This window comes from Chanodichthys erythropterus, chromosome 18, assembly GCF_024489055.1.
Source record: "Chanodichthys erythropterus isolate Z2021 chromosome 18, ASM2448905v1, whole genome shotgun sequence".
NCBI lineage: Eukaryota > Metazoa > Chordata > Actinopteri > Cypriniformes > Xenocyprididae > Chanodichthys > Chanodichthys erythropterus.
In genome coordinates, this window is record NC_090238.1 from 6524046 (window position 1) to 6550831 (window position 26786).

A 26786-nucleotide genomic window follows, 5' to 3' on the forward strand; every position below is an offset into this window, starting at 1 on the left:
GATTAGTGCTATTTTTAGTATCATCAGTGCTGTTTCAGTGTTGATTGCCCTGTGATCTATGACCCTCTCCTCTCTGCTCCTCTTGTAGGCTGCTGTTGGCAGCATCCGACTATAAGTGCTTTAAATAACGGCCATTTGAGACTCCTCCAGTTTGTTTAAGGCACCCAGGGCCTATTTGATTACTGTTCTTAATCTTGTTTGGACAGATCCTATCTCTACTTTATCACTCTGAAACCTACTAATGGCTCAAGTTCGACTTGAACAGGGAGGCAGAGTGCAAGCCGTGGAGTCAAATAGCTCTATAATTTTATGTGTTTTTTTTTTTTCATTGCGCAAAGAGCTTGTGCGTGCTAAGAGTGTGCTATGTGTATATCTGTTTTCAGCAGCATTTTGAAGGATGCAAGATTCTGCTGTAGATTGGAGGATATTAGATATTAATATTTTTATTATCTATCTAGCAGTGTCCTAGCAACCATTCAGAGCACCATAACAGCTACCTAAAAATGCCATTATGTATCTGTCTGTCTCTATGTTATTAGCAATGCCCTAGCAACTGCCTATCAACACCTTAGCAACTAGAACACCTTAACACCTACCTAACAACACCCTAGCAACCACCTAGCAGCCCTGTGGGGAAAAAAATAGCAACCACACCTCTTTACAATGCGAGTAAATCAGTCCCATATGTGACCAAATTTCATGAGAGGTGACTACAAAATGTATTTTTTAGCCAAAGTTCTTGTCCTGATCGGAACAGTGCTTCGTTGTCATGACAGTTTATCATTTTGCAAGTTATTAAGCCAATTTTTTTGCACATTCAAGTGCAAGAAGACTCAAAAGATAACTTGCTGTGTGAGAAGTTTTGTGTGTGCCACATATGAGGGCTTGTCCAGAAAACCATGTCTGACAGCACACAAAAACTAAATTGAGCTCTTTTTCACGTCTTTTTCGCATCTTTTCTATTGTTTATTTGTGCTATTCTTTGTAGTTTGATTATTTGACCTTCATTTATTGTAGACTGTTTACTTGACTTTAATAGTGTTTGAAATGAATATATTATATATTTATGTAGATTTTTTTTCATTTGCATTGTTCTTGTGTTTCATGTAAAAACTCGGGCGAGTAAAATAAAAATAAAAATACTTGCCAGTGGTGAGTTTCAGTGTGTCCATAGAGGGTTAAACCACCTATCAGCATCCTTGCAACATTTAGCAATGCTATTATCTATCTATCTGTCTGTCTTTCTCACTGAGCTGTATATAACCTCCAAACTTCAGCTTCCAGGCAAAACTTTGTTAAACCAATCAAAATTTGTCTTAATGAACTGGCTTTCAGTTTCAGTTAATAGATTGTGTTTTTCATTAGATATATTCAAGTCTTCTTTAATGAACTAATCAAGTGTTCTTGGCCAGAGAGGCAGAATTTTAATTATGCTCTGATGAGTTTTATTATAGATGTCCAATTTCATGCTGTGCAAAACCTATGTGTGTGTGAATAGTTCTCTGACTAGTCACCTTGACTCGTCAGTATTCATATCTACTCTCTGTTTTGCTCTTCTCCTCCTTGTTCTCTCTTTTTTTAGAGCTGGTTTACTGCCTTGTTGGCACTGTTCAGTTTCCAGTAACAAATGTCAGCGGCTGCAGGGACCGTTGACAAGTTTGTCTGCTTCAGCTGCATTGTAATCTTTTGCACTTGAGGCCTGTATTATTAGGGCAGCACGTTATCAGATTGCACGTCTGTTTGTTCTCAGCGGAAGCCCCTGTTGTTTGAAGTGAGTCACCCATTGTGGTCAGCAATATGACGCTTTAGAAAGTAAAACTTTTGTGTGGATTTCACATCTGAAATGTTAGCACAGGGCTTTGTTCATTTGTACTTTATGGCACTTAAACCGTGTTGCATGTAAATATCAAACGTTAATCAGAGGGATTTTAGGGTGAATCTCATGAAACCTGTCAAGAACACATCCAAGTCATATTTTACCCTCAAATCAACAAAGAAAGAAGTCTGTTGATCATTGTCAGGGTGAATATTGTTGTACTGCCTTAGATTCTTTTGATATAAATCAACATAGATTCTTTTACGGTGATGTTTTACATTTTATTAATTACTTTTGAGAAATTGTCATGAAAACAAATGTCACAATGCAAAAAAGATTGAGACAGCGATGGAAAAGTTAAAGAATGTGTACAGAAGAGCACCTAGGCTGTTTTATACAGATGATACACCACAGATCAGCAACGTTGTGCACTACAGGACAGCGATTTTTGTGTTTAGTCATTTTAAAGTGTCTCTAGTCTTGAACCCAGCTGGAATTTTTGTTTTTAGAGAATCCAGGTCCTGGCATTTGCACACATAATCATCTTTTCCAGCATTCATCTCAAGCCTGTGTTTAGTGGATGGTCTGTTTTAGGTTAGTCTCACAAGCCAGCCTATGGTGTATTCTGGCCAAGAACTGCCCACTTGGACAGAAAGGGACCATTTGACTGACATTTCACACAACCAGTCAGTTAGCTTTTCCACGCACTTATGTTAAATGTATATTTATAGGTGAATTTATATACAACGAAAATTCACCTGTGTGCAACAATGTGGTAGCCATTCATTGAAAAAATAGGGAAAATACATTTTGCTCAGCTTTTGTTAATAATGAAGGGCACATTTTAGTTTTGCATACTTTTTAAATTTGTTCTTTGGCATGCATTTTTTGTATTTTATTTTCAGTTGGCCAAAATAGTTTTGTTCACAGTTACATTTTGTAATATGCATTACAGTGATGTGCTGCTTGAAAAACTCTTTCTCTTTCTCTATGTGCGTGTGTGTATCTTTTAGGGCTGTCGATTGAACACTTTAATTTAATTTGTTATGGAAAAAAATTACGTGTTTAAAAATAATGCATTTAATGTACATTTCTGTTGATGGCGATGAACATAATGCAGTGCAACAACTCACTGTGTGATGTAGCCAATAAACTGCAGTTATATGTCCTTAAAATTCAAGATATTGGGGCAAAAATGCCCCTGTATGAGTTTTTGCCTCATCATGTGAAGCAATGTTAAGCAATATCACTCGAGCAAAGAGTGCAATATCACATGAGTGCTGTTTTGTTCTGACTAGCACAAGTGCAAATGTGAAACTGATTTTATGCAACCGTTCAATAAATAATACATTCATATTTTGCAGCGGTGTTTTTGAATGGATTTGCGTTTTGATCAAATCAATCATGTGAACCAATAATTCAATGGCCCATTCATAGAGGGAGCAAATTTACTTAATTCCTGAATGATTCTGGATTTGTTTGAACAAATTGAATGAATGAATGACTCAATGGGCCCTATTTTAAAAATCTAAGCGCATTGTCTAAAGAGCACGGCGCTTAGTGCCTGTCCGAAACCACTTTTGCTAGTTTAAGGACAGGAAAAATGGTTGAATGTCCGGAGCATGGTCTAAAAGGCTTGTCCCTGTGTTTTTTGGGCTTAACGTGCAATAAACCAATCAGAGTCTCCCATTCCTTTTAAAAGCCAGTTTTGCTCGCACCATGGCAAGCCTCACGTGTGTGAAGTTAAAGCGCGTGAGCAGACCATCTACGGAAACAGCCGGATTCCACCAAAGCATTTTTATCTTTATGCACACAATAATAATCTTTTACACTGTAATCCTTTTATTTTTAATATTTGGCATGTTTGTGTGCTGCTGCGCATCCCTGTGTGTGATAAGCAGAGTGTACGCGCTTTGTGTACCCGCCTATAGGCACATATTACTAACACGCTCTTTAAATAATAAATATTGCGCCAATATTTCAATGGCCAGTCTATTTCAGTTGCCTCAAAATAGTAACGCGCCAACAACGTACCTGAACACAGCTCATTTTCAGACCAGCACACCCATGGGCGCACAAATGGGCACAAATGCATTTGCTATTTAAACATTGTGGCAAAGGACGTGAAAATAATAACTGCGTCGAACTGAAACTAGCAAACAACACTTGAGTTGCATTGTGCCGGGTGTATTATGGGGCCCAATGACTTACTCATTTAGACATTTACTGCCACCTACTGGCAGTTTTTAGATTCTTATGTAGAATGTTATTTTGTAGCAAAAAAAATATGGAAAAAAATGGAAATGGAAAAAAAATATTCCATATCAATAATACTAATAAAAAAAAAAATAAATGTATAGTTCACCCAAAAATGAAAATTTTGTCATCATTTACTCACCCTCATGGCTGTTTACGTGTAATAATTTTATGTTATCGTTTTTTTTTTTTTTTATGTCTATTTAATGCTTTTCTCATTTAAAGGTGCCAAAGAACATGTTTTCAAAAGATGTAATATAAGTCTTAAGGGTCTCCTGAATGTGTCTGTGAAGTTTCAGCTCAAAATACCCCATAGTTTTTTTTTTTTTTTTATTAATTTTTTTAACTGCCTATCATTATAAATGTGCAGGGTACGCAGCCCCTTTAAATCTCATGCTCCACGCCCCAAGAGCTCGCGCTTGCCTTAAATACCATAAACAAAGTTCACAAACAAAGTCCATAAACAAAGTAATATAACGCGTAAGTATAGTATTTATTTGGATGTTTACATCTGATTTTGAATGAGTTTGATAGTACTCCGTGGCTAAAGCTAACATTACACACTGTTGGAGAGATTTATAAAGAATGAAGTTGTGTTTATGCATTATACAGACTGCAAGTGTTTAAAAAATGAAAATAACGACAGTCTTGTCTCCGTGAATACAGTAAGAAACGATGGTAACTTTAACCACATTTAACAGTACATTAGCAACATGCTAACAAAACATTTAGAAAGACAATTTACAAATATCACTAAAAATATCATGATATCAATGATCATGTCAGTTATTATTGCTCCATCTGCCATTTTTCGCTATTGTCCTTGCTTGTTTACCTAGTCTGATGATTCGGCTGTGCTGCTCCAGACGTTAATGCCTGCCCTTGTCTAATGCCTTTCATTCGGGTGGGGAACATGGGCTGGCATATGCAAATATTAGGGCGTACATATTAATGATCCCGACTGTTACGTAACAGTCGGTGTTATGTTGAGATTCGCCTGTTCCTCGGAGGTCGTTTAAACAAATGAGATTTATATAAGGAGGAGGAAACAATGGAGTTTGAGACTCACTATATGTCATTTCCATGTACTGAACTCTTGTTATTTAACTATGCCGAGGTAAATTAAATTTTTGAATCTAGGGCACCTTTAACCCCATAATGACTTTAAATTTCTCAGCCAAATTTGATGTGTGATTAATTTGCAAATAATTAGATTCATTAAGCACAACATCTTGTAATTAATTAGATTACAAATTTTAATCGCTTAACTGCCCTAATATTTATATATCGTTGCATTTATCTTGAGTTTTGTGCCTTCTATGTCTCTTCTGACATAGTATTATCTGTTGTCGACACAGAGTGTAGACAAGATATTCAGTAATAGAATCGAACAGCAATCTGTTTGTTCGGTTGGTCTCCGGCTCCCATGGAACGTGGAGAGCTGCTGGCTGAGTCTGACCCTGGGCTCTGTTCCAGCATCACAGAGAGCTTAAACTGAGGAGAAACTGGCTGGTCAAGGGCCTGATGCTTACACTTATGAATAAATAATGAGTCAGTGGTCCACTGCAACTTATTTATAACAGCCCTCTATTATTTATTCAGTTCGTTTGCCAAATATGGTATAGGCAAGCCTCCTGTGTAAACATCCCTGTTTGGTTTCCCATTAAGGCATCTAAAGACATAAGACGTGAGAGAGAGCAAAATGCTATGCTTTTTTTATACAGAAACCAAAATTCAAGTTTTTATTTACCCAAAAAACAAAAATAAATGTATGAATTTTAGAAATTAATTTAATCCGAGTTATGTTCTTGGTTTTTCAACTGAACAAATTTTACATATTGATACTCATTGCATCGTTATTGGTCCACATTGCTGACATGTTTACCTATTATTTTCCAGATTGTGTGCGTGAATTAAAAGCTGAAACAAACAAAACACATCATCAGAGAAGTACTAATTATATGTCACTGTTTCGATCAATGATTTCGACATTCCAAATAGTTTGAGAACCACTGGTGTAGGTAATATATCACTGAACTGGCTGATATTGGAAGCAGAAAATAACACCTATTTTTTTCTTCTTTGAAAGCATTATAGGCCTACTCTTTTTCTATGGTACTTACAGAAAAACCACATAAATTTTCCATATTTTCCACATGTGATCACACAGATTTCACATGGAAACTGTTCTAAAACCACATGTTTCCTATGTGCAAAGTATGTATTTCACATGTTTGTGAAATTCAGTTTGTTTCAGTTGTAAGGAAAAAGCACTGAATGTTCCTCTCTGTCATTAAAAAATGTCTGTGTCCAGTTTTACTATAAATTACCATTTAGTACATTTTAGAGGTTGCGAACACTGTTCTATAAAACAGACTAAACCAATTTTGATATATAATATTTGCCATAGTATTGGTTATCTCTCACATCGAATATGGTGCTGCTTGCCTATGCAAAAATAAATGAATAAATTGCCACCAAAATGTTTAAAATGTCCATAATATATATAAGTTATTCTCATATTTTCTCTATGATATAGGGCTGGGGCTCCAGCGAAGTCAAAAAAGCTCACCTCTTTATGATTTGCAGGCAGTAAATTACTCCCTGAATTTGTAATACATAAGGTTATAAATTTAAACAAATAGGTACTGTAGGTTAGGGATTTGAATCCAATATAATAGTGGCTGACTAATTGCAAGTTTCTGGTCTCTAGTGCATTTCATAAGAGTTACAGTGAAATATTAACATGACTAAATGCATAGAACAAGCATTAGTTTTGTCTTGTTTTTAGTTTATTGCCCTCTTGTACTCTCTGGTGCTGTCTTGTTCGCAAACCGTTGTGTCAGCAAGGTGAGTTCATCTTCAGTGTAATGGCTCTCTTCCTGAGCACAGCCCTACCAATGTTGTTTACCATAATTGATCTGTTTAACAGAGATACATTAGCTGGAAGAGATAGGACATATGTGACCGAACAGCACAGAGTTAACATATCAGACATCAAGTAAGATTCACATACTGTTAGCTGCTGGTGTGTGCTTGTAGGGCTCTCTGGTTTATAAATATGTTTTCGCAATTGCAAGTTACTTGAGAGGAAATTAGTACATTGCTGCAGGAAACCGCTGATTCAATACGGACGAGAAACCCATTTCCTGTTTATAGTGTTAACTATTTTAGAATTCCTTCTCTGGCATGAAGAAGTGTGTTAGATGTCCTGAGGTAACAACATACAGTGTCCATATGTTGTTTTGCAGTGTTTTCATTTGGCAGATAAGTAGCTTTCTAATCTGAGGTTATTGCTATAGCGAGAGCCTCTTTTTACTCACCAGTATTGTATTTTACATAATACAGGCTGTAAAGTATCTGCTAGTTTTATTTGGGATTGTTTGAAAGATATTATGATCTAACAGAGAATTTAAAGAGCTCTTGTTAGTGTAAACGCACAACAGCGCAACTGTTTCTTCACCCATTATGAAGCCCTGGAATCAGCAACCTGATATGGAATAGTACTCGTATTTGTTCCTAAATGGACATAGAAAGCATGAAGTGCAACATGGTGCTGGTGAATATGAATGACTGTTTGACTGTAGACAGTCACTGTTGTCATACTAGAGAAGGGGTTTATGGGAGCATTTAGAGTGCAGTACTCCAGAGGGCTGAAACAGCATTCACAGACAAGACTTAAGACTCCGATTAGGGACTTTGTATAATCCTTTTAGTTAAGTCAATGGACAAGACCCTCGGTAATAGGACGCACAGACCTCTGGGAACACAGATTCCTGTTAGTGCTGAACCCTGTTCGTTTACTTGCCTTGTTTTTTGGTGTCTATGGCTAGTTGAGAAGTAACATGTATATGAACCTTATTTTTTCCAATTTATATGATTGTGTAAGATGCATATAGGTGCTGTGACTTTTTGCGGTTCGTTTAAATAGTCCTACAGTACATCATGTAGTAGGGCTGTGATGCTTCTCGATTCGTGGAAAGAGAAGATTTTCCAGATGCATCACAATTAGATTCTGAGCTTTGTTTTTAACAGCAGATGGCGCTCTAGGCTAGTTTTTAACTGCACGCTCAAATGCTCATGAAGAAGAGCGCTTGTGCGTCGAATCTGAGGTTTTCAAAACCGCAGCTTTTTCTATGTGGTTTGGCCATTCGTCCACACGCAAACGCAGTATCCGGTCGCCAGTGATGGGAATAACGGTGTTGTAAATAAACAGCGTTACTAATGCCGTTACTTTCTTTAGTAATGAGTAATCAAATGAATTACTTTTTCCCCCGTTACAACGCCGTTACCATTACTGACAATAAAAATTTAGCACACTGAAGCGGTTTTCATCCGAGTAGCCTCTCTTTGTCATAGGACCTTCAAAGTTTTTTCTCTGGTGTGTGTTTTGGGGCGTGACACATGCTAACTGATGACGATTGGTGTGTGACTAGAGATGATAGACCTGCAAAGTGTTTTGTTGTAAAGAAATAGTACAGGTTAGTCATACACAAATATAATTTTAAACCGATAATAATGTTCGATGCTCCGTGTGTGTCAGAGCATGCGAGCAGAGCGCAAGCTCAAACTAGAATACCCTTTGTGACATGCTGGATCAAAAATATGTGAAATAAGTTTTTTCTAGTCGACTAGAAGTTGTTCATTGAAGCCATTAGTTGACTAATCACATTTATATTAACTTATTTCTTAATACATGGAGAGAATAAACCATAATAATGATCGTTTACGTAATATACTTTGTATATATATATATATATAATATATTACGTAATATAGCACTCAAGCTATATCAAGCCGTATCGGCTGCAAAGATTAAGTTGACATTGCTGACTCTCATCTCCGTGGACACGCTTAGAGAGAAAATGCACATTTCATTCGGATTACATAATCAGGGTAGCCTATTTCTTTTCGTTTTGAATTTCGAATTTGAATTTCAAGCTTTCTATAGATATATTTCTCATGTCTGTGAGGCAAGCAGCCACTGAGTTTTGGTTCATTTAGCCTATAAGACGAACTCCAGTTCACGTGCAAGTGATCGCACCGGCGCCTCTGTCATGATTATATTGTCTGCTATATTTGCTTCTTATTTATTAAATCCAGACAATTGGTTGATGAAACCAATTGTCTGCACATCTTATGATGTATCGTATCTTACTCATGTTGTTCACTTTTCATAATAAAATAGATGAATTTAAAACATAACATAGTCCTACATAAACAAATAATAATTTATTTTTAGACTTATATTTAATATTGGGGACATCAAAGTTAATTTACATATTTGATTTTTTTTTTACTTGATTTTTTTTAGTTACTTTCCCTGGTAATTAGTTACTTTTATAATGATGTAACTCAGTTACTATTTGTGAGAAGTAACTAGTACCTATAACTAATTACTTTTTTTAAAGTAACGTGCCCAACACTGCCTGTCACTGAAACTGAACTTTTTTGAAAACTCCTGCCAGGGTGAAGATTTTCAGAAACTCTGGTTGCAGTGTTGTCATGTAGACGGTGAAACCGGAGATTTTGTGTAGTGATGTCGGAACCAGAACCGGTAATAAAAATTTTTTCCAGGCTTCTGATTGGCCAACATGGCTAAACAGTTAGGGTTATATCACCACCTGTATGTTTTGCATGCTCTTGACAGCACTTCATAGCATGTTTTTGCATTTTCGCGTTTTCATGTGGACACGATTTTTTCGCTTCAAACTTTTCAAACTTTATGAATGATTATTTATTGAAGGTTCAAGTGGTTTGTGTAAGGAATTGGATGCAAGCAGAGTACGGCTGTTTCTAAAGCACATAGTGCCATCTTCTGTTAAAAACTAAGCTCAGAATCGATTCGATAGAGAATCGCAATGCTTTCGGAAAAATATCAGAATCTATTCAGAACAATTTCTCGATTCACAATGCATCGATTTATTTCCCCAGCCCTAGTATGTAGTCTCTCAATTGTAATCCAACTCTGTATTTTTTTCTTTTTTGAAACACAAAAGGAGAATTATGGTCAGAAAGTTGGAGCTATTTTCTGTTGAAATATAATGTAATATAATTTGAGTCTGTTCCTCACACAGACAAGACGTGATATGACTTATGAAGACTTGAAAGCATATGGATTGCTTTTATGGTGATTATTTTTTTTTTTTTCCCTTGGCGGGAAAAATCACCAGCCAGTTTCATCATATTGAATTCTGCCTAAATAAAATCTCATCTCAAAATAAAAAAATACTGTTGTTGGAATTACATCATGAGGGTGAGTGAATGATGACAGAATGCTAATTTTTGAGTGAAATATCCCTTTAATTATGCAATGCATTTTCATACAATAATTATATTCTGGATTTAGCACATTTGACAGGTACTCTGAGGTGTTCAGAGATGTATGTACCTTAACTGAGCCTGCAGATTCGGCCGAGCAGGAGTGGAGTGTTACTGCCAGCATGAGAGCGGATCGGCTGTCATCCAGCTGGAGTTTCTTGTCAATGAAGTGAGTTCTGCCCTGTTCATCTGTATGGTCATTTCCTCTCTCTTACTTTCTCTCTTGGTTTCATCCCTCTTCCTGACATTGCCTGTAGCTTTTGGTAAAATGTTTAGTCTTTTAAAATAAATATGTTCAGTATGTAGTGAATTACAAATTTAGAGCTGTCTTTTTTGTGTTTTTGTGTTTGTGTGTTTGGTCCATAGGGGGCGCTGGTTAGTGCTTTGGCAGATGACAGTATTCATTTGTGGAATCTGAGGCAAAAACTTCCAGCCATTCTCCATTCTCTAAAATTTAATCGGGAGAGGTAAGCATTCTGCATACGAATAAACCATGCACCACTACAATAAATAAATAAATAGGCTGCATATCTCAGAGTGAAGTTTGGCAATGTGTTCATTAACATGTGAGCAGTTCATTATCCACCGGTGTTTGCAGCGGCTCAGAGCGGCTCGGTTCTCAATAAATGCTGCTTTTCACAAACTTCATCTCTGCATCTGCTCTGCATTTGGACAATTTAGTGTGCATTTGGGAATGCAACATATGCCAGTTATCTTCCAAAACTTGTATTGAGAATCAAAAAGAAAAGCTGCTGTGGTTTTCATTCAAAAAATGAATATTTGATGGTTTAACATTTGAAAATGAAGGACTTCATATTAGTATAAACACTATGGCTGTTATTATTTTATAACCATATTCATAAATATTCACAGATTGTGACAAAAATTTGCAGCCCTACCAACAAGCACAACAACCCTGGATTTTTTTTTTTTTAATCACTCTCAATTTTTATCTGAAAAATTGCAATTTATTTATTTATTTTTTCTTTCTCCAAATCGTGCAGTCCTAACTGTTACTATTGCTCATATTTAGGAATCGGATTAAGGGTTTATTCAAAACATCTTTGCAAAATGCTTTTTAAAAAAATTAAAAGTATTAGGGGCGTATTCATACCGAACCGTTCACGGGGCAAGTACCAAATGGAAGTGATCATCCCTATGTGAGCAGGTTACGTGCCGTTTGGAATGCATTTGGCAAAGGGAGCAGAGTAATTTCCTCATTATCTTCAGCTGGGATGTTCCCGTGACAGCGCAGCGCCGGCATAAATAATTTTACAATTTATATTTTTATTTATATATTATATAGCATATTTAAAAAAAATTATTAAAATATAAAATGTGTGTTTTTTATTTGCAACAGCTTGGCTAAAAAAAAAGAAAAAGAATTATGTTATTAAAACAGTGACATCTGCTGACGGACACTCTGCTGCGTTGTCACGGGAACATCCCAGCTGAAGATAATGAGGAAATTACGCCGCTCCCTTTGCCAAGTGCCTTCCAAACGGCTACATACGGCACACGCTTGCCCTGCTCACATAGGGATGATCAGTTCCACTTGGAATTTGCCTCGTGAACCATTCGGTATGAATACGTGTACGTGTGCAAACACAAATTGTGACACTATATACATGTGCTAAATACAAAATAACCAAGACAAACAAACATACTAACAGTGAGTGAGTGAGTGAGTGAGTGAGTGAGTGTGTCTGTGTGTGTCTGTGTGTGTGTATCTAGGTGTGGGAGTGGAAGCATATAGACCAGAGAATATAAACCAGAGAGTAGCTATAAGTATAACAAATATAACAATAGTAAAACCAACAAATACTAATAAAAATAATTAATAATATTAATTATTATTAAATTATTAATTATTAATCAAAGCTGCAAGCAGCGATGAAAGGGCCCTCGCACCCGGGGCCACCGCCACCCGGTGGCCTTACGAAAACAGTGAATAGTGGACGACATGCATGTAAGCAAGTAAATACAGGAGAAAGACATTACGACATGCCACACTTCCTGCTGCCAACAGGTGGTGCTTTGACTATTACTGAATATTGCCATGTAGATGTCTTCAGGCCAGGACTATTATCAAACATGTGAAGTTTGGAGCAGACATTGTATGCCTGAGTTACAACAACTTCCTGTTTCATGGAGTTAATCGCATACTTTAGCACTTAGCCAAGTGTTGCATGATTTAACGTGTTTCTAACATACATGGTACTTCATGGCTCATTTAAATGTGTTTCTGGGAGTGCATTACAGTGCAAAGCATGCCATTTCCTGTTGCCAGCAGGTGGTGCTATGACTAACTGAATATTGGCATAGAGATGTCTTCAGGCCAGGACTCTTATCACACATGTGAAGTTTGGGGCAGATCAGACATTGTATGCTTGACTTACAACAGCTTCCTCTTTCATGGCGAAACATCAGATTTTGTCAGGCCACCACGGACACGCCCTTCAACAAAACCTCAAGATCTTTTCAATCTAACATTGCTAAGGCCTTAAGATTAGACTTACCAAATATGATGTTGATCCGGTTAAATCTCTGAGGAGTTTTGAGCACGTTTACGTTTAGCACGTAAAAGGTGATTAATTTCAGAGAAGAAGAAAAATTGACTGAACAATTACAATGGGGTCCTCACCAGTGATTGGAATAATGGCGTTACAAATAAACGCCGATACTAACAGCGTTTCTTTTTTCAGTTACAAGTAATCAAATTAATTACTTTTCCCCCCGTTACAGCGCCGTTACCGGTACTGACAAAAAAAATGCCGTGTTACTGTAATTGAGAACACTGAAGCGGTTTTCATCCAAATAGCTCTATCCATAGTATCTGCAAAGTTTTTTCTCTGGTGTGTGTTGGGGCGTGACACATGCTAATTGATGACGATTGGTGTGTGACTAGAGACAATAGACCTGCAAAGCGTTTTGTTATAAAGAAATAGTACAGGTTAGTCATACACAAATATAATTTTAAACTGATAATAATGTACAGTGCTCTCTCTCTCTCTGTGTGTGGGTGTCAGAGCATGCGAGCGGAGCACAAGCTCAAACCAGAATACGCTTTGTGACATGCTGGATCGAAAATATGTGAAATAAGTTTTTTCTAGTCAACTAGTAGTTGTTCATTTAAGCCATTAGTTGACTAATCACATTTATATTAACTTAATTTCTTAATACATGGAGAGAATAAACCATAATAATGAGCGTTACATAACATAGGCTATATAGCACTCAAGCGCACGCATAAAGCTTGTAATAAAGAACTGGCAAAAGTAATGATTATGAATGTGACAAAAACAGCAAGGAGACATTTTAATTGTTTATTAATAAACTAATGTTTTCTGAATCAGTGTCGGCTGGGAAGATGAAGTTGACATTGCTGACTCTCATCATCTCTGCATGGACGCACCTAGAGCGAGAATGCGCAATTCATTCGGATTACATAATCAGAGTAGCCTATTTCTTTTCATTTTGAATTATTTAGTTTAAAAGTAGACATTTCAAGCTTTCTATAGATATATTTCTCATGTCTACATGGCAAGCAGCCTATATGCTGAGTTTCGGTTCATTTAGCTTAAAAGACGCGCTCCAGTTCACGTGCAAGTGATCGCACCGGCGCCTCCATGTCATGATTATATTGTCTGCTATATTTGCTTCTTATTTATTAAATCCAGGCAATTGGTTGATGAAACATTGATTTAAAATTAAAGATACAATTTTTACAAAATGAAATTCACTTTAAAGAAAGGCTTTCTACAAAACAAAACTTAACGAAGTGGTCAAAATCATGTCTGACCCACTCCATGTCTCTCGATATATTGCGCATCTTATGATGTATCCTATCTTACTCATGCTGTTCATAATCAAATAGTTGATTTTAAAAAATAACATAGGCCTATTTAAACATAAATATGAAACTACGTTTTCTTTAATGGCTACCAACACATAGTACAGTATAGAGAAATTTCATGTCGTGAGCAAGAGTGGATCATAAGTCACGAGTCGGATTAAGCATAATTTATTTTTAGACTTATATTTAATATTGGGGGCATCCAAGTTATTTGACATATATAAAAAAAGGAAAAAAATTTAATGCAATAGTTACTTTCCCTGGTAATTAGTTACTTTTATAATGATGTACTCTGTTACTAACTCAGTTAGTAACTATAACTAATTACTTTTTTAAAGGGGGTTATGGAGGATGAGGAAAAGGGCAAATAAAAATAATAGTAGTAGTGGAAATAGTTTTAAGAATAAAGTAATACTAAAAATAATAATAATAGTATTATTAAAGAATTATAACGTTACCTCTGATCCCCTCGTGGCCACAGCATAAGTTAGTACCCACCCATGTTATCTCTAAACACATTATCAACCGCTTAGCAATGCCCCAGCAACCACCCCAAATACTCTAGCGTTGTGGCAGCAAGATGGCAAACACCACTCACATTTTATTCAGAAAATGCAAAAGTTGGCCTTTACCTGGACAAAGTGCCCATTTGGGTTTCTCCATTTTCTCTTAAACAGCAGACCAACTCAGAATAAAGGGTTGAAATGAATGATTGTTCAGAGACAAGAGGGCAGGACAGTGTTCTCAAGTGTCCTTAAATGCATATAGACTTGATTGCTGTCCCTTTCATAAGACAGACAATGGCAGTAATGCACAGTCGTCCACAGTAATGCCAGTTGATTTATCAACCGTGACTCATTCATTTTGCACAGATTTCACTCTGCTGTTATTGCCATTTCATCCTTAATGCATCACGATGCACAAATCAGTCAAATGTTCACCATCGTGTGAGATAATCACAGTGAATATTTCACTTTGATTAAGGTCAGTTCTCTCTTTGTCTTTTGGCAGGATCACGTTTTGCCATTTGCCGTTTCAGAGTAAATGGTTGTACGTGGGCACGGAAAGAGGGAACATTCACATTGTCAATGTGGAGTCCTTCACCCTCTCAGGCTATGTCATCATGTGGAACAAAGCCATTGAACTGTAAGGGCTTCATGTATACACACCGTGAACTCCTGTGATTTTTATGTGTTTTTTTTCCTTTAGATTTGAGAATTCTAATTAAAGGTCTTATGCCAGATATTTACACAAGATCATCACGCATGATCTCTGCATACCGCCTTTCTATTTGTCAAAACATTTTCCTTTCTTCAACAGTTCCTCAAAGACTCACCCTGGACCTGTAGTTCATATCAGCGATAACCCCATGGACGAAGGGAAAGTACGAAGATAAAATATATTTTCTGATTGTTCAGCTTTTAGTTTGTACCATTTTAGAAAAATTGTGTTTCTTTTTTGCAGCTTTTAATTGGTTTTGAGTGTGGCATAGTTGTGCTGTGGGACTTGAAATCGAAGAAGGCTGACTACCGTTACAACTATGATGAGGTGAGACATTGTTATTGTTGATTAAAGTTGCCTCTCTGTATTCTGACTGAATCTCAGATTTTGAGGTCTAGGTCTCAGAAGACAAATTTGGTGCATTTTTTAAAACACAGTTACTTCAGTAACATCCCTCAAAGAATGATTCTTAGAGGTCACATTGGTGCTACCACCACTTTGACCAACTGATAAGAGCTGCCATTTCTGTTGCATATGAAAAACATCAAATAGCAAATGAAACAAAACCATGCTTCTCATTTGTGCTTTGCAGCACAATATAAGATACGAAGTGTGAGCTCAGAACAGGTTTACTCACAGGCCAATCTCGATCACTTGACACCGTTACTACAATGTTAAAAATTATTACTTTTTTTCTTTTATCAAATCATCATAATTAATGTGGTTCAGATAACGTAATATTTTGTGTTACTAGGATTCAGCCGTAACAGAAGCGTGTCTCAATACCAGAGAGATATCAAAATCAATACAAAGTTTATTCACAATGAAAAAAAGGGCTTCAACATCAGGGGTAGACACGGCCAAAACAATAAACAAAACAATCTTCTTTTAGAAACTAAATTACCTCACCCAAAAATAAAGAAAACAAAATACAACTTAACTTACCTATCTGCCTTAACCATAAGCAAATTGAAATTAAGATACAAATAAATTGGCGTCAAACCCCCTACCTCCCTAAAAATAATATTTAGAGTTTTTACAGCAGTATATACAGGGTTTTGGGCAAACAAATCAGTTTCGTAATTAAATTGGTGTAGTCAAACAGGCAAAGATCAAATAAACCAGGTAATCAAAATTATTAAAGATGAACAAACACTCACAATCTCCTTATACACTCACAATCTCTCTGGCACGACACTCTCAAACATACGATGACGAAACAAACAGTATAATCAAAAGTCAATGGAAGCGAAGAACGATGGCGATAGCACAAAATCAACGAGGCACAAGGCAAAGGCTGAGTGTTTGGGGCGGTCCTAAAAGTACAGGTCAGGTGCTTAGCTGGACCAATCAGTGTTTCCTGAATGGTAAATGGAAACCACGCCCACGTGGAACACAAACACGACTATACACACAGAGAAAGAGAGTATACAATGACAGATGAAAACAGACAATATATCTTAGAGTCTTAACAGAGTGTCTGTTGATTAAACCAATCTCAATTTTTTTTATTTTACTGAACTTAAAATTTTAAGGCAACCATGTAACTTACTTTAAGTTAAACCAACAATAAGTTTTTACAGTGAACACAGAACTGGGAGATCCAGTGAGAAAGCATTTGAATTTGCAGGTGCTGATGCCACCATCTGTAGAACTTAATGTCAGTCTGGATTTCTGGTACTCAAATGTGACAGCAGTGATTGATCATGAAAACATGAATAATTGCATGTGATTCACTTTAACACAAAAACATTTACTTCAATGACAGCTATACACATTTTTAATTTTAGGATTGGCTGTGACGTTATTTTTGGCGGTAATTTGTCATTCAAGTGCAGTTCAGACTCAAAGTACTCAAATGAACAACTCTAGTCTGCAAGAAGTAAATTATTCCAGAAGAACAGAACTAAGATTTTTTTTTTTGTGTGTGATTGTATTTATTGTCAACTCATATTTGCTGTCGCATCAAATGAACCGTAGTTTGCCTGACCTGGTTTCCCTTGTGGTTAATTACTCATCCTTTGTTTGGCCTGTAGGCGATCCACTCTGTGGCTTGGCATCACGAGGGGAAACAGTTTGTGTGCAGTCACTCAGATGGCACACTTACCACATGGAATGTACGCGCTCCAGCCAAGCCTGCCCAGATCATTACACCGCATGGTAAGCTTCTGCCCAAAACAAACTCTGTTCCAAGTTCCTCAGGTTGAACGCTTTAGGGAGCACAGAATAAATATCAAAGTACCGTAGGGGTGAAGTGTGTCATTTGTGTGCTGCTAGCAGCACTGGAAGTGTTTGTTTCCAAACAGGTTTCTCAAACACATTGATGTCACTCTGTTTATACAGGAAATAAGTCTACATACATTATCTCACAAAAGTGAGTACACCCCTCACATTTCAGCAATCATTTTATTATATGTTAAAGCGACAATTCTATAGAAATGAAAATTGGATATACTTTAGAGTAGTCAATGTGCTGCTTGTATAGTAGTACAGATTTACTGTCTTCTAAAAATAACTCAACATACAGCTATTATTATCTAAATACCTGGCAATAAAAATGAGTACACCCTCAGTGAACATGTCAAAACTGTGCCCAAAGTGTCAATATTTTGTGTGAGCACCATTGTTATCTAGCACTGCCTTAATCCTCCTGGGCATGGAATTCACCAGAGCTGCACAAGTTGTTGCTGGGATCCTCTTCCACTTGGCCACTCCATCACCTTCACCATCAGCTTCCTCAGCAAGGCAGTTGTAATCTTGGCGGTGTGTTTGGGGTCATTATCATGCCGTCCAGCCCAGTTTCTGAAGGGAGGCATCATGTTCTGCTTCAGAATGTCACAGTACATGTTGAAATCCATGTTTCCCTCAATGAAGCAGAGCTCCCCAGTACCAGCAGCACTCATGCAGCCCCAGACCATGATGCTACCACCACCATGCGTGACTGTAGGCAAGACACAATTTTCTTGGTTCTCCTCACCAGGGTGTCGCCACACATACTGGACACCATCTGAGCCAAACAAGTTTATCTTAGTCTCATCAAACCACAGGACATGGTTCCAGTAATTCATGCTCTTGGACAGGTTGTCTTCAGCAAACCGTTTGTGGGCTTTCTTATGAGCCTGCTTCAGAAGAGGCTTCTTTCTGGGACGACAGCAATGCAAACCAACTTGTTGCAGTGTGCGGCGTATGGTCTGAGCACTGACAAGCTGACCTTCCGCTTCTGCAACCTCTAAAGCAATGCTGGCAGCACTCATGCATCTGTTTTTTGAAGCCAGCTTCTGCACCTGTTGCGCAACACAAGGACTCAACTTCTTTGATTCAACTTCTTTGGCCTGTTCTGAGTGGAACCCATCTTGGAAAACCTCTGTATGACCCTAGCCACTGTACTGTAACTCATGGTGTTACAGATCTTCTTATAGCCTAGGCCATCTTTGTGGAGAGAAACAATTCTAATTCTCAAATCCTCAGAGAGTTCTTTGTCATGAGGTGCCATGTTGAACATCCAGTGATCAGTGTGAGAGAATTGTACTCAAAGCACCAAATTTTAACTGCTCTAATACAAGATGCACAAATTTGTATGGTCCTGTCAAGCAGACAAAAACATGAACATGATGAATAAGACATATGGCTTTGCATGATTAAACAACATACAGCTGTTATCACTTACGCTGCATTCACACGGGGCGTCAGCGTCAACGCTTGACGGAGGGCGTGTCTGAAGCTTGTGCTGACGCAACCGTTATAGTGATTACAGCCAATCACATTACTTTCCGGTGTTGCACGAACGCAGTTGGCTGCGACTGCTCTAGGGTATTTGCATAGGGCAATCTGATTGGATGACGCCTGCGTTGGCGCTTGAAAAGTTGAGAAATCTTCAACTTCTGCCGCTTGCAACGCGAGTGAAGCGACGCGACGGAACCCACAATTCAGTTCGGCAACGCATGACGTCACCCATTCAAAGTAAACGAGAAGCGTTAACGCTGGCGCCCCGTGTGAATGCAGCCTTAGGGTGTACTGACTTTTTTTGCCAGCTATTTTGACAATAATGGATTTATGTTGAGTTATTTTCAGAGGACAGTTAATCTATACTGCTATACAAGCAGAACGTTGACTACTCTAAAATATATCCAAGTTTAATTTATATAGTATTGTCCCTTGAGAAGATAAACTAAAATGGTTACTGAAATGTGAGGGGTGTATTCACTTTTTTTGAGATACTGTATGGTTTACTTAAAGCTTTTACTGCAAATTAGATAAGAAGGAGAATGTATTTTAACATCCCCCAAAAATGACAAACTTCAGTTTTAATAATATAGTCTTTTCACTTAATAAATCCATATCATTAATAGAGGTGGAGCAAAACAGTCTATTTACAAGTGCATCATGATTGTTTCTCAAAAACTCCGTCCACAGAAATGAATCATCAGAAATGTTTATTGTTGTTATTTTTTAAAAAGAATAATAATTCTGTTCAAATAAGGGACATGTGGGACAAGCCACCTTAATGTGTCAAAGATTTGTGTCCCTACACTGTTGCAGAAAGATGTTACAAGGATCATTTTTTTGGTATCATATTGTGGCTCCTGAATCAAAAACAAACCATGAGGTGCTTAAAGATTCCGGACCTTAATTTATCGGGGTTCCCATGATAAAATAACAAAAAACAAAAAAACAATGGAGATAAAGTGAAACGATGAAAGGAAATAAAAACACGTGAAGGCATATTTTTGTTTAACATGCAGCATTCTCTCTCAGGAAAACAGCCCAAGGATGGAAAGAAACCAGAGCCATGCAAACCCATCTTGAAAGTGGAGTACAAAACTACCAGAGCAGGGTAAGGCTTTGGGTGGAAGCTGAACTCAGGGTTGCATTTAGTAAGCAAAAAGAGCATGATGCATTGGTTTGAGACTTGTGCAACGTTGCATTGCGAGAGATTGTGTGGCTTCTGTTTTTATTTACAGAGATGACAAGATGTTTTACAGAGGACTGACATAAAATATAAAGCTAATATGACAATAGATTTTGTAAATGAAAGCCTAGTTTTGCATTTAATCATTTTCTTCATTCCACTCCTTCTGAATGAAGCACTAATTTGTTTCACTTCCGGCTTGGCTTCACTTTGCATCATGGAAAATTGAGATTTGTTCATTTGTTTTGTTAAGGGACCCATTCATGATACTGTGTGGAGGTTTGTCATATGATACAGTGGGTAGGCGAGCCTGTCTGACTGTGATGCATGGGAAAAGCACTGCAGTGCTGGAGATGGACTACCCCATAGTGGATTTCCTTACGCTGTGTGAAACCCCATATCCAAACGGCAAGTCACCTAAGAACCTATCGCTAGATTTTCCAATAACTTTTACTGCATTCGTAACAGTGCCTATAAAAACAACAGAGATGTAAATTCTGTAAAATTTTAAATTTAAATGTAAAAAAAAAAAAAAAAAAAAAAGCAAAAAATTGATTTAAAGTTTCTTTGGTTGTTTCATATATACATATATATGAAATGAGAACTAGAGTGCTGTATGTTTGACTGGGTGATCTAAATGAAAATATATACATTGAATTAACTATAATTTGGTCTAAACAGTCATTGCAATGTAGATTAAACATTTATGCAAGCACTAAAATGCACTGAAAATCTAGCTATTAAATTATTTTCTACTAACAGTTTTTCATTGAATAAATAAGGAAAAATAAATGTAAATGTAAATATTTTGTAATGATGTCTCATCTAAGTTTTAAAAGAAATATTCCTTCTGTATCTCCACAGATTTCCAGGAGCCTTATGCTGTTGTTGTCCTGCTGGAGAAGGATTTGGTTGTTATTGACCTTGCACAAATTGGGTGAATAAATGCCAAATGTGATAGACACTTTAATCCTTTGTGCTCAGTTTATTTCTAAACAGCTCTTTGTGCAGGTATCCGATCTTCGAGAATCCATATCCTCTTTCCATCCACGAGTCTCCGGTGACCTGCTGCGAATATTTTGCTGACTGTCCTGCTGAAGTCATTCCTGCACTTTACTCTGTTGGCTCCAGACAAAAAAGACAGGGCTTCAGTAAGAAGGTAATATTCTGCCCTTTTGAATAGGCTACTTGAATAGGTTTTCATGCTTAAATGTTAAAAAAAGAAGAACATTATTTTTCCACATATATTGTTGCAGCTCCTCTCTTCCCAGTTTGTTAGTAGCACTCAGTTTAGTTCCGGTCTCTATGAAGCCCATCCTTCTGAAAAGCGCAATGTGTTCTGTTTGGGAAATGTCACACACCTTATCATAACGTGAGTTCCAACACACTACTAAATCAACTAAGACTCAACTCTTTATTTTGTGTATGTTGTGGGCTGGAATTATTTAAATGAGGAATATTGTGATATGTTTGTTCCCGGAAGAAAACTCGAGACTACAATCGAGGCGTTTCAGGGAGTTCAAAAACATTGTTTATTGATATAGAGAATAACTCCCTTTGGATTGACTTTGTGCTTTGTAACATTTACAGACCTTTTCAGAATCAGAAAGAGCTTTATTGCCAGGTATGTTTGCACATGTTTGCACGAGGAATTTGTTTTGGTGACAGAAGCTTCCACAGCACAAACAGAATGACAGTGACAAGAAACAGGCAAGTTGAACTTCCTCAGCTGGCGAAGGAAGTACAGTCTCTGCCGGGCCTTTTGACAATGGAGTCTATGTGGAACTCCCAGTTCAGGTCCCGAGTGATGGTGGTGCTCAGGAACCTGAATGACTCCACTGTTGCTACATTGCTGTCCATGATGTCGAGTGGGATTAATGCTGGGGTGTTTCTCCTGTAGTCCACACTCATCTCCACTGTTATGAGCATGTTAAGTTTCAGGTTGTTATAACTGCACCAGACAGCCAGCTCTATAACTTCCTGTCTGTAAGCAGACTTGTCACCATCCTGGAAGAGGCAAATGAGAGTGGTGTTGTCTGAAAACTTCAGGAGTTTGACAGTGGGGTCTTTTGTGGTGCAGTTGTTGATGGGAGAAGAGAAGGGAGAGAATGCACCCCTAGGGGCAACAGTGCTGATCTGATCGTGCAGGAGCTGGATGAGAATTTTCCCAGCCTCACTAGCTGTTGCCAATCTGACATTAAGCTGGTGATCCACTGACAGATTGAAGTGGGCACAGAGAGCTTGGTTAATTTGGACAGGAGGAGGTTTGGGATGAAGGCCGAGCTGAAGTTCACAAACAGGATCCTCACATAAGTCCCTGGTTTGTCCAGATGTAGTAGGATATATTGCAGTCCCATCTTGACTGCATCTTCTACAGACCTTTTTGCACCATAAGTAAACTGCAGGTGGTCCAGTAATGTCCTTCAGGTACGCCAGCACCAGTCTTTCAAATGACTTCATGACCACAGATGTTAAGGCAACAGGTCTGTAGTATTCAGTACTGTGATTTTGGGTTTCTTTGAGATGGGAATAATGGTGGAGCGCTTGAAGCAGGAAAAAAACTTTGCACAGCTCCAGTGATCTGTGAAGATAAGGGCCAGCTGGTCAGCACAGGATTTCAGACAGGCTGGTGGAACACCATCTGGACCTGGTGTTTTCCTCATCTTCTGTTTCCGGTAGACCCGACACACATCTTTTTTGACAGGAACTTTCATTAACCCTCTGGGGACTGAGGATTTTTGGGGCCCTGGAAAAGTTTTGACATGCCCTGCAGTGTTTCCCACAGGATTTTGTGAGACTGTGGTGGGTGGACATCGGTTCCTCTAGGGGGGTCTGGGGCATGCCCCCCCGGAGGAACATTTTGTACATTTTAAATTTAAATGCTTCAATCTGGTGCATTCTGAGAGCAAAAACACCTTTGCACAGTAATTTTATAAATCCAAATGTTTTTCAAATGTTGTATTCTTAAGAAATAAAAAAACAATTTATATGTAAATAATTATATGTATTTAAAGAAAGAATACTTATTTTAAGCTTATTTTAAATGTATTGTGCAGCTTTTTAATGGGGCAAAAAAATATGATAGATACGACAGAACAAAATAGGCTATTAATAATCTTTCAGAGTGCAAAACCTTTATAATATGAAACGCTTCAAAACAGCAGCAAAAAAAACGCTTATGCGCATCCCGGGTGTAGAATGATGTGCTTGAAGCAATGTGGAGTCAGAGCACGCAGTTGCGCTACGCATTGAAAAGTTCACGGTACAAAGAGAGTCCCTGTGTATATCTGCATCTAACAGTTTATTAAACATATGTTAATTCCAGTTATTGTGCGTGTGATGCAAATACATAGTCCTTGTGTTGTGCGATCTAACAGACACACTATAGCCAGTATGATGACATCGTTCAGAAACAGCAAAAAACTCCAGCAAGATAAAGTCATTTTATGCAAATCCACAGCACTTTATCTACATTTCAAGTATTAAAATGGGAATATATCATATTGGAGAGTTTTACCGTGCTGACTGTCGTTACCGAACGCGACGCACTGTTTGATTGCTGAACAGAGAATGATTGACAGACAGCTGCAGCGGAGGGAAGAAGATTTTCTGACCGTGAACTTAATGATGTACATATTCTCTCACATGAGGCTATGGAACAGCTTCAGATTAATTTGAATATAGTGCACGAAAACTTAATTGGTGCTAGTCAACTTATTTTACTCTATGACTCCCACTTTTGCCATATAAGAGCACAATTATCAGACGGTTATTTAAATATCGCAACAAACCTAATTTCCGTTTCATTTTGAGACTGTGGCGGGACAAATTAGAATGTGGCGGGCCGCCACAGTCTAGTCATTGTATGGGAAACACTGCCCTGACATTTGTGCTTTTTTCAGTTGTTCATAAACATATTAATGACAAAAGTGTTATTACACTGTATTCAGCACAAACTAGGCTACAATAATATGTGAGGAATATGTATGTACATGTTTGTGTTTTTGAAGGAATAATGTTTATGCGTTGTTATTGAAAAAACAAAAAACTTAAGTCACTGAAATAAGGCCAACAAAATATATGAAATCTGTGTTCACACGACTTCTGGGTATTGGAGGTTGTAGACTAGAGTTTATGCTTAAAAATGATGGAAAAATTATCCTGCCTACTCGTTCATTTAAAACAATAGAGAGATTTAAATTTTCTAAGACATTTTTTGTCAAGAAACACAGAATGCGTGGAGGTGTGAATCATCATGAATAATGCTGTGATAATGTTAATGTGCAGTTGACAAACTATACATCATTAAAAAGATCTAAGACTCAAGCTTCACATTTTGACTCTTAAAATCTTATATTGACCATAATTTCTTTAAATTGCTTAAAAGCATGCACATTTGGAGAAATATTGATGGATTCTCATATGTTTATGTCAATTTTCTATACAGAAGAGTAATATTTCTATATTTACTGTCATCACTGTGAGCACTGGATACTGTGTTTTCAATTCATACGTGCAGCCGGAGGGCGCTCTGTGCACTTTTAGTCCACAAATAAGAGGCATATCATGTGACATTCCAGGAAGTAACAGAGGCTTCCAGAGATCGCTATAACATCCAGATAAACACTTTTCAAGACAATGAATACATGATTGCGACAAAGTATACATGTATTGCCTCAGAATTTGCATCTGAATAGCGCTGGCTCTGTGGGTGTGGCCGCATTAGCGGATAATGAGCTGAATCACGGGCGTCTGACATGTGTCTCTTTTCATACAGATTACATAAACAGAGAATTGTTGTTTTCGATTTGACTTACACGATTTAAAACCTGACATTTCATAGTTTCTTTAGACATAAGTCTAATTTTTTTGTGATTAGTATTCACTAAGTTATAGTTCATTTTCTGAGAACTATCAGATTGAACTTCGTTCAGAGGGAGGCGACAGATGGTCTATAACTCTTAATTGTATGTGCAACATTGACTGAATATTTTGAGTCTCTTTCACACTGGTAAGAAAAAAACCGAGGTGGTATCGCTGGCGATACCTCAGACTCCAAAGTGTTGATAAGCCTTTATCTGACTGTGTTCTGATGTGCTCTAAATCACTCACAAATCTTATGATAATTCTCCATTCAGTTTTCACACAATATTAGTTGTTTTCATGCCTTTTGCACAACATTGCACCATTTCATGCTTTTCATCTTCAGAAAGATCTTTCTTCCTCCCCATATTGCATGAGAACTGTGACTTGCTTAATAATGTGGAACGACCTCTAAGTAGGGTTTTCATAGACCTGGCAAATTATTTTAATTTATAGCAGGTATCTGAAAAGACATGGATAAATAAACAAACAAACTTTTTCTTAGAAAAACTAAAATCTGAACGTTTATTCTACTGAAATCTTACTGATATGTCACTTGCATAATAGAGTAGGTCTACTGTAAAATGCTATATAATTTATATTTAAATGTTTTAAACATTGTATGATATCATAGACGAATAAGTGTAAATTATATGAATGAAATGACCAAGCGCATTCATAAATCAAATAGCCGCGTTTCTCTTGGCGTCTCTCAGAAATCAGCTTTGTCAAGAGTAGGCTACTACCATGTAAAACACTACATCATACACATTTTGTATTATTTTATTTGATATGTGTATTTAAATGTTTAAAACATTGTACGATATGATACATGACTGCGTGCAGAATGAAATGAGGCGCGAGAGCATGTCAAATGGCCTCTGTGTGTCATATCTACTACTTAGTCTGATGTTTCTATCTATTTAAAAGTTGAACGATATGATCTTGTCATTCAACTTTTAAGTAGCTCAGCGGTTATGTGCAGTGTAGGTCTTACAAAGCTGTCTTACAGAGCCGTTCGGGGTCGGGTCGGGTCGAGTTTAAAGCCCATTCAGACCTCTATGTCTCTATGTCTTTCAGGCCTTTCCACACTGATGAAGGGTCTTTGGCTGAAAACTGGTTTCTCAGCTTTTCCGAATTGTTCCTTTTAGCCACTCTGATCTCCTTTGTCAGTATGTATTTGGCCCATTTAAACAAGACTCTGTCCCTGTTCTTGTAGGCATCTTCTTTGGCCTGACGAAGGCCTGGAAGTCTGGGATGCACGTATCCTCACAGAAACTGATATATGTTGTTACAGAATCTGTGCACTCATCCAGATCAGTGGCAGCAGCCTCAAAAAACATTCCAATCAGTGCATTTGAAGTAGGCTTGTAAATCCCGCTCTGCTTCATTAGTTCATCTTTTTACAGTCCTTAATACAGGTTTAGCTCATTTCAGTTTCTGCCTGTAGGTCTGTATAAGATGAACCAGACATTGATCAGAGAGCTCCAAAGCTGTATGTGGAACAGAGTGATATTCAGCCAGGTTTCCATGAAACAGAGCAG

At 37.5% G+C, this 26786-nt stretch overlaps 1 protein-coding gene across 7 annotated transcripts in view; it reads left to right on the forward strand.

Moving 5' to 3' along the window:
• The window catches only part of stxbp5b (syntaxin binding protein 5b (tomosyn)), a 78454-nt gene that overhangs the window by 15042 nt on the left and 36626 nt on the right, over nucleotides 1-26786 (forward strand). For all 7 annotated transcript variants that reach the window (XM_067368479.1, XM_067368482.1, XM_067368480.1 and 4 more), the window contains exons 3-12: nucleotides 10481-10562; nucleotides 10760-10860; nucleotides 15261-15395; nucleotides 15570-15633; nucleotides 15714-15797; nucleotides 17507-17630; nucleotides 20226-20304; nucleotides 20633-20787; nucleotides 21244-21316; nucleotides 21391-21538. In XM_067368479.1, coding sequence (XP_067224580.1) covers nucleotides 10481-10562; nucleotides 10760-10860; nucleotides 15261-15395; nucleotides 15570-15633; nucleotides 15714-15797; nucleotides 17507-17630; nucleotides 20226-20304; nucleotides 20633-20787; nucleotides 21244-21316; nucleotides 21391-21538 — 1045 coding nt within the window. The remainder of the gene's footprint in view (nucleotides 1-10480; nucleotides 10563-10759; nucleotides 10861-15260; nucleotides 15396-15569; nucleotides 15634-15713; nucleotides 15798-17506; nucleotides 17631-20225; nucleotides 20305-20632; nucleotides 20788-21243; nucleotides 21317-21390; nucleotides 21539-26786) is intronic.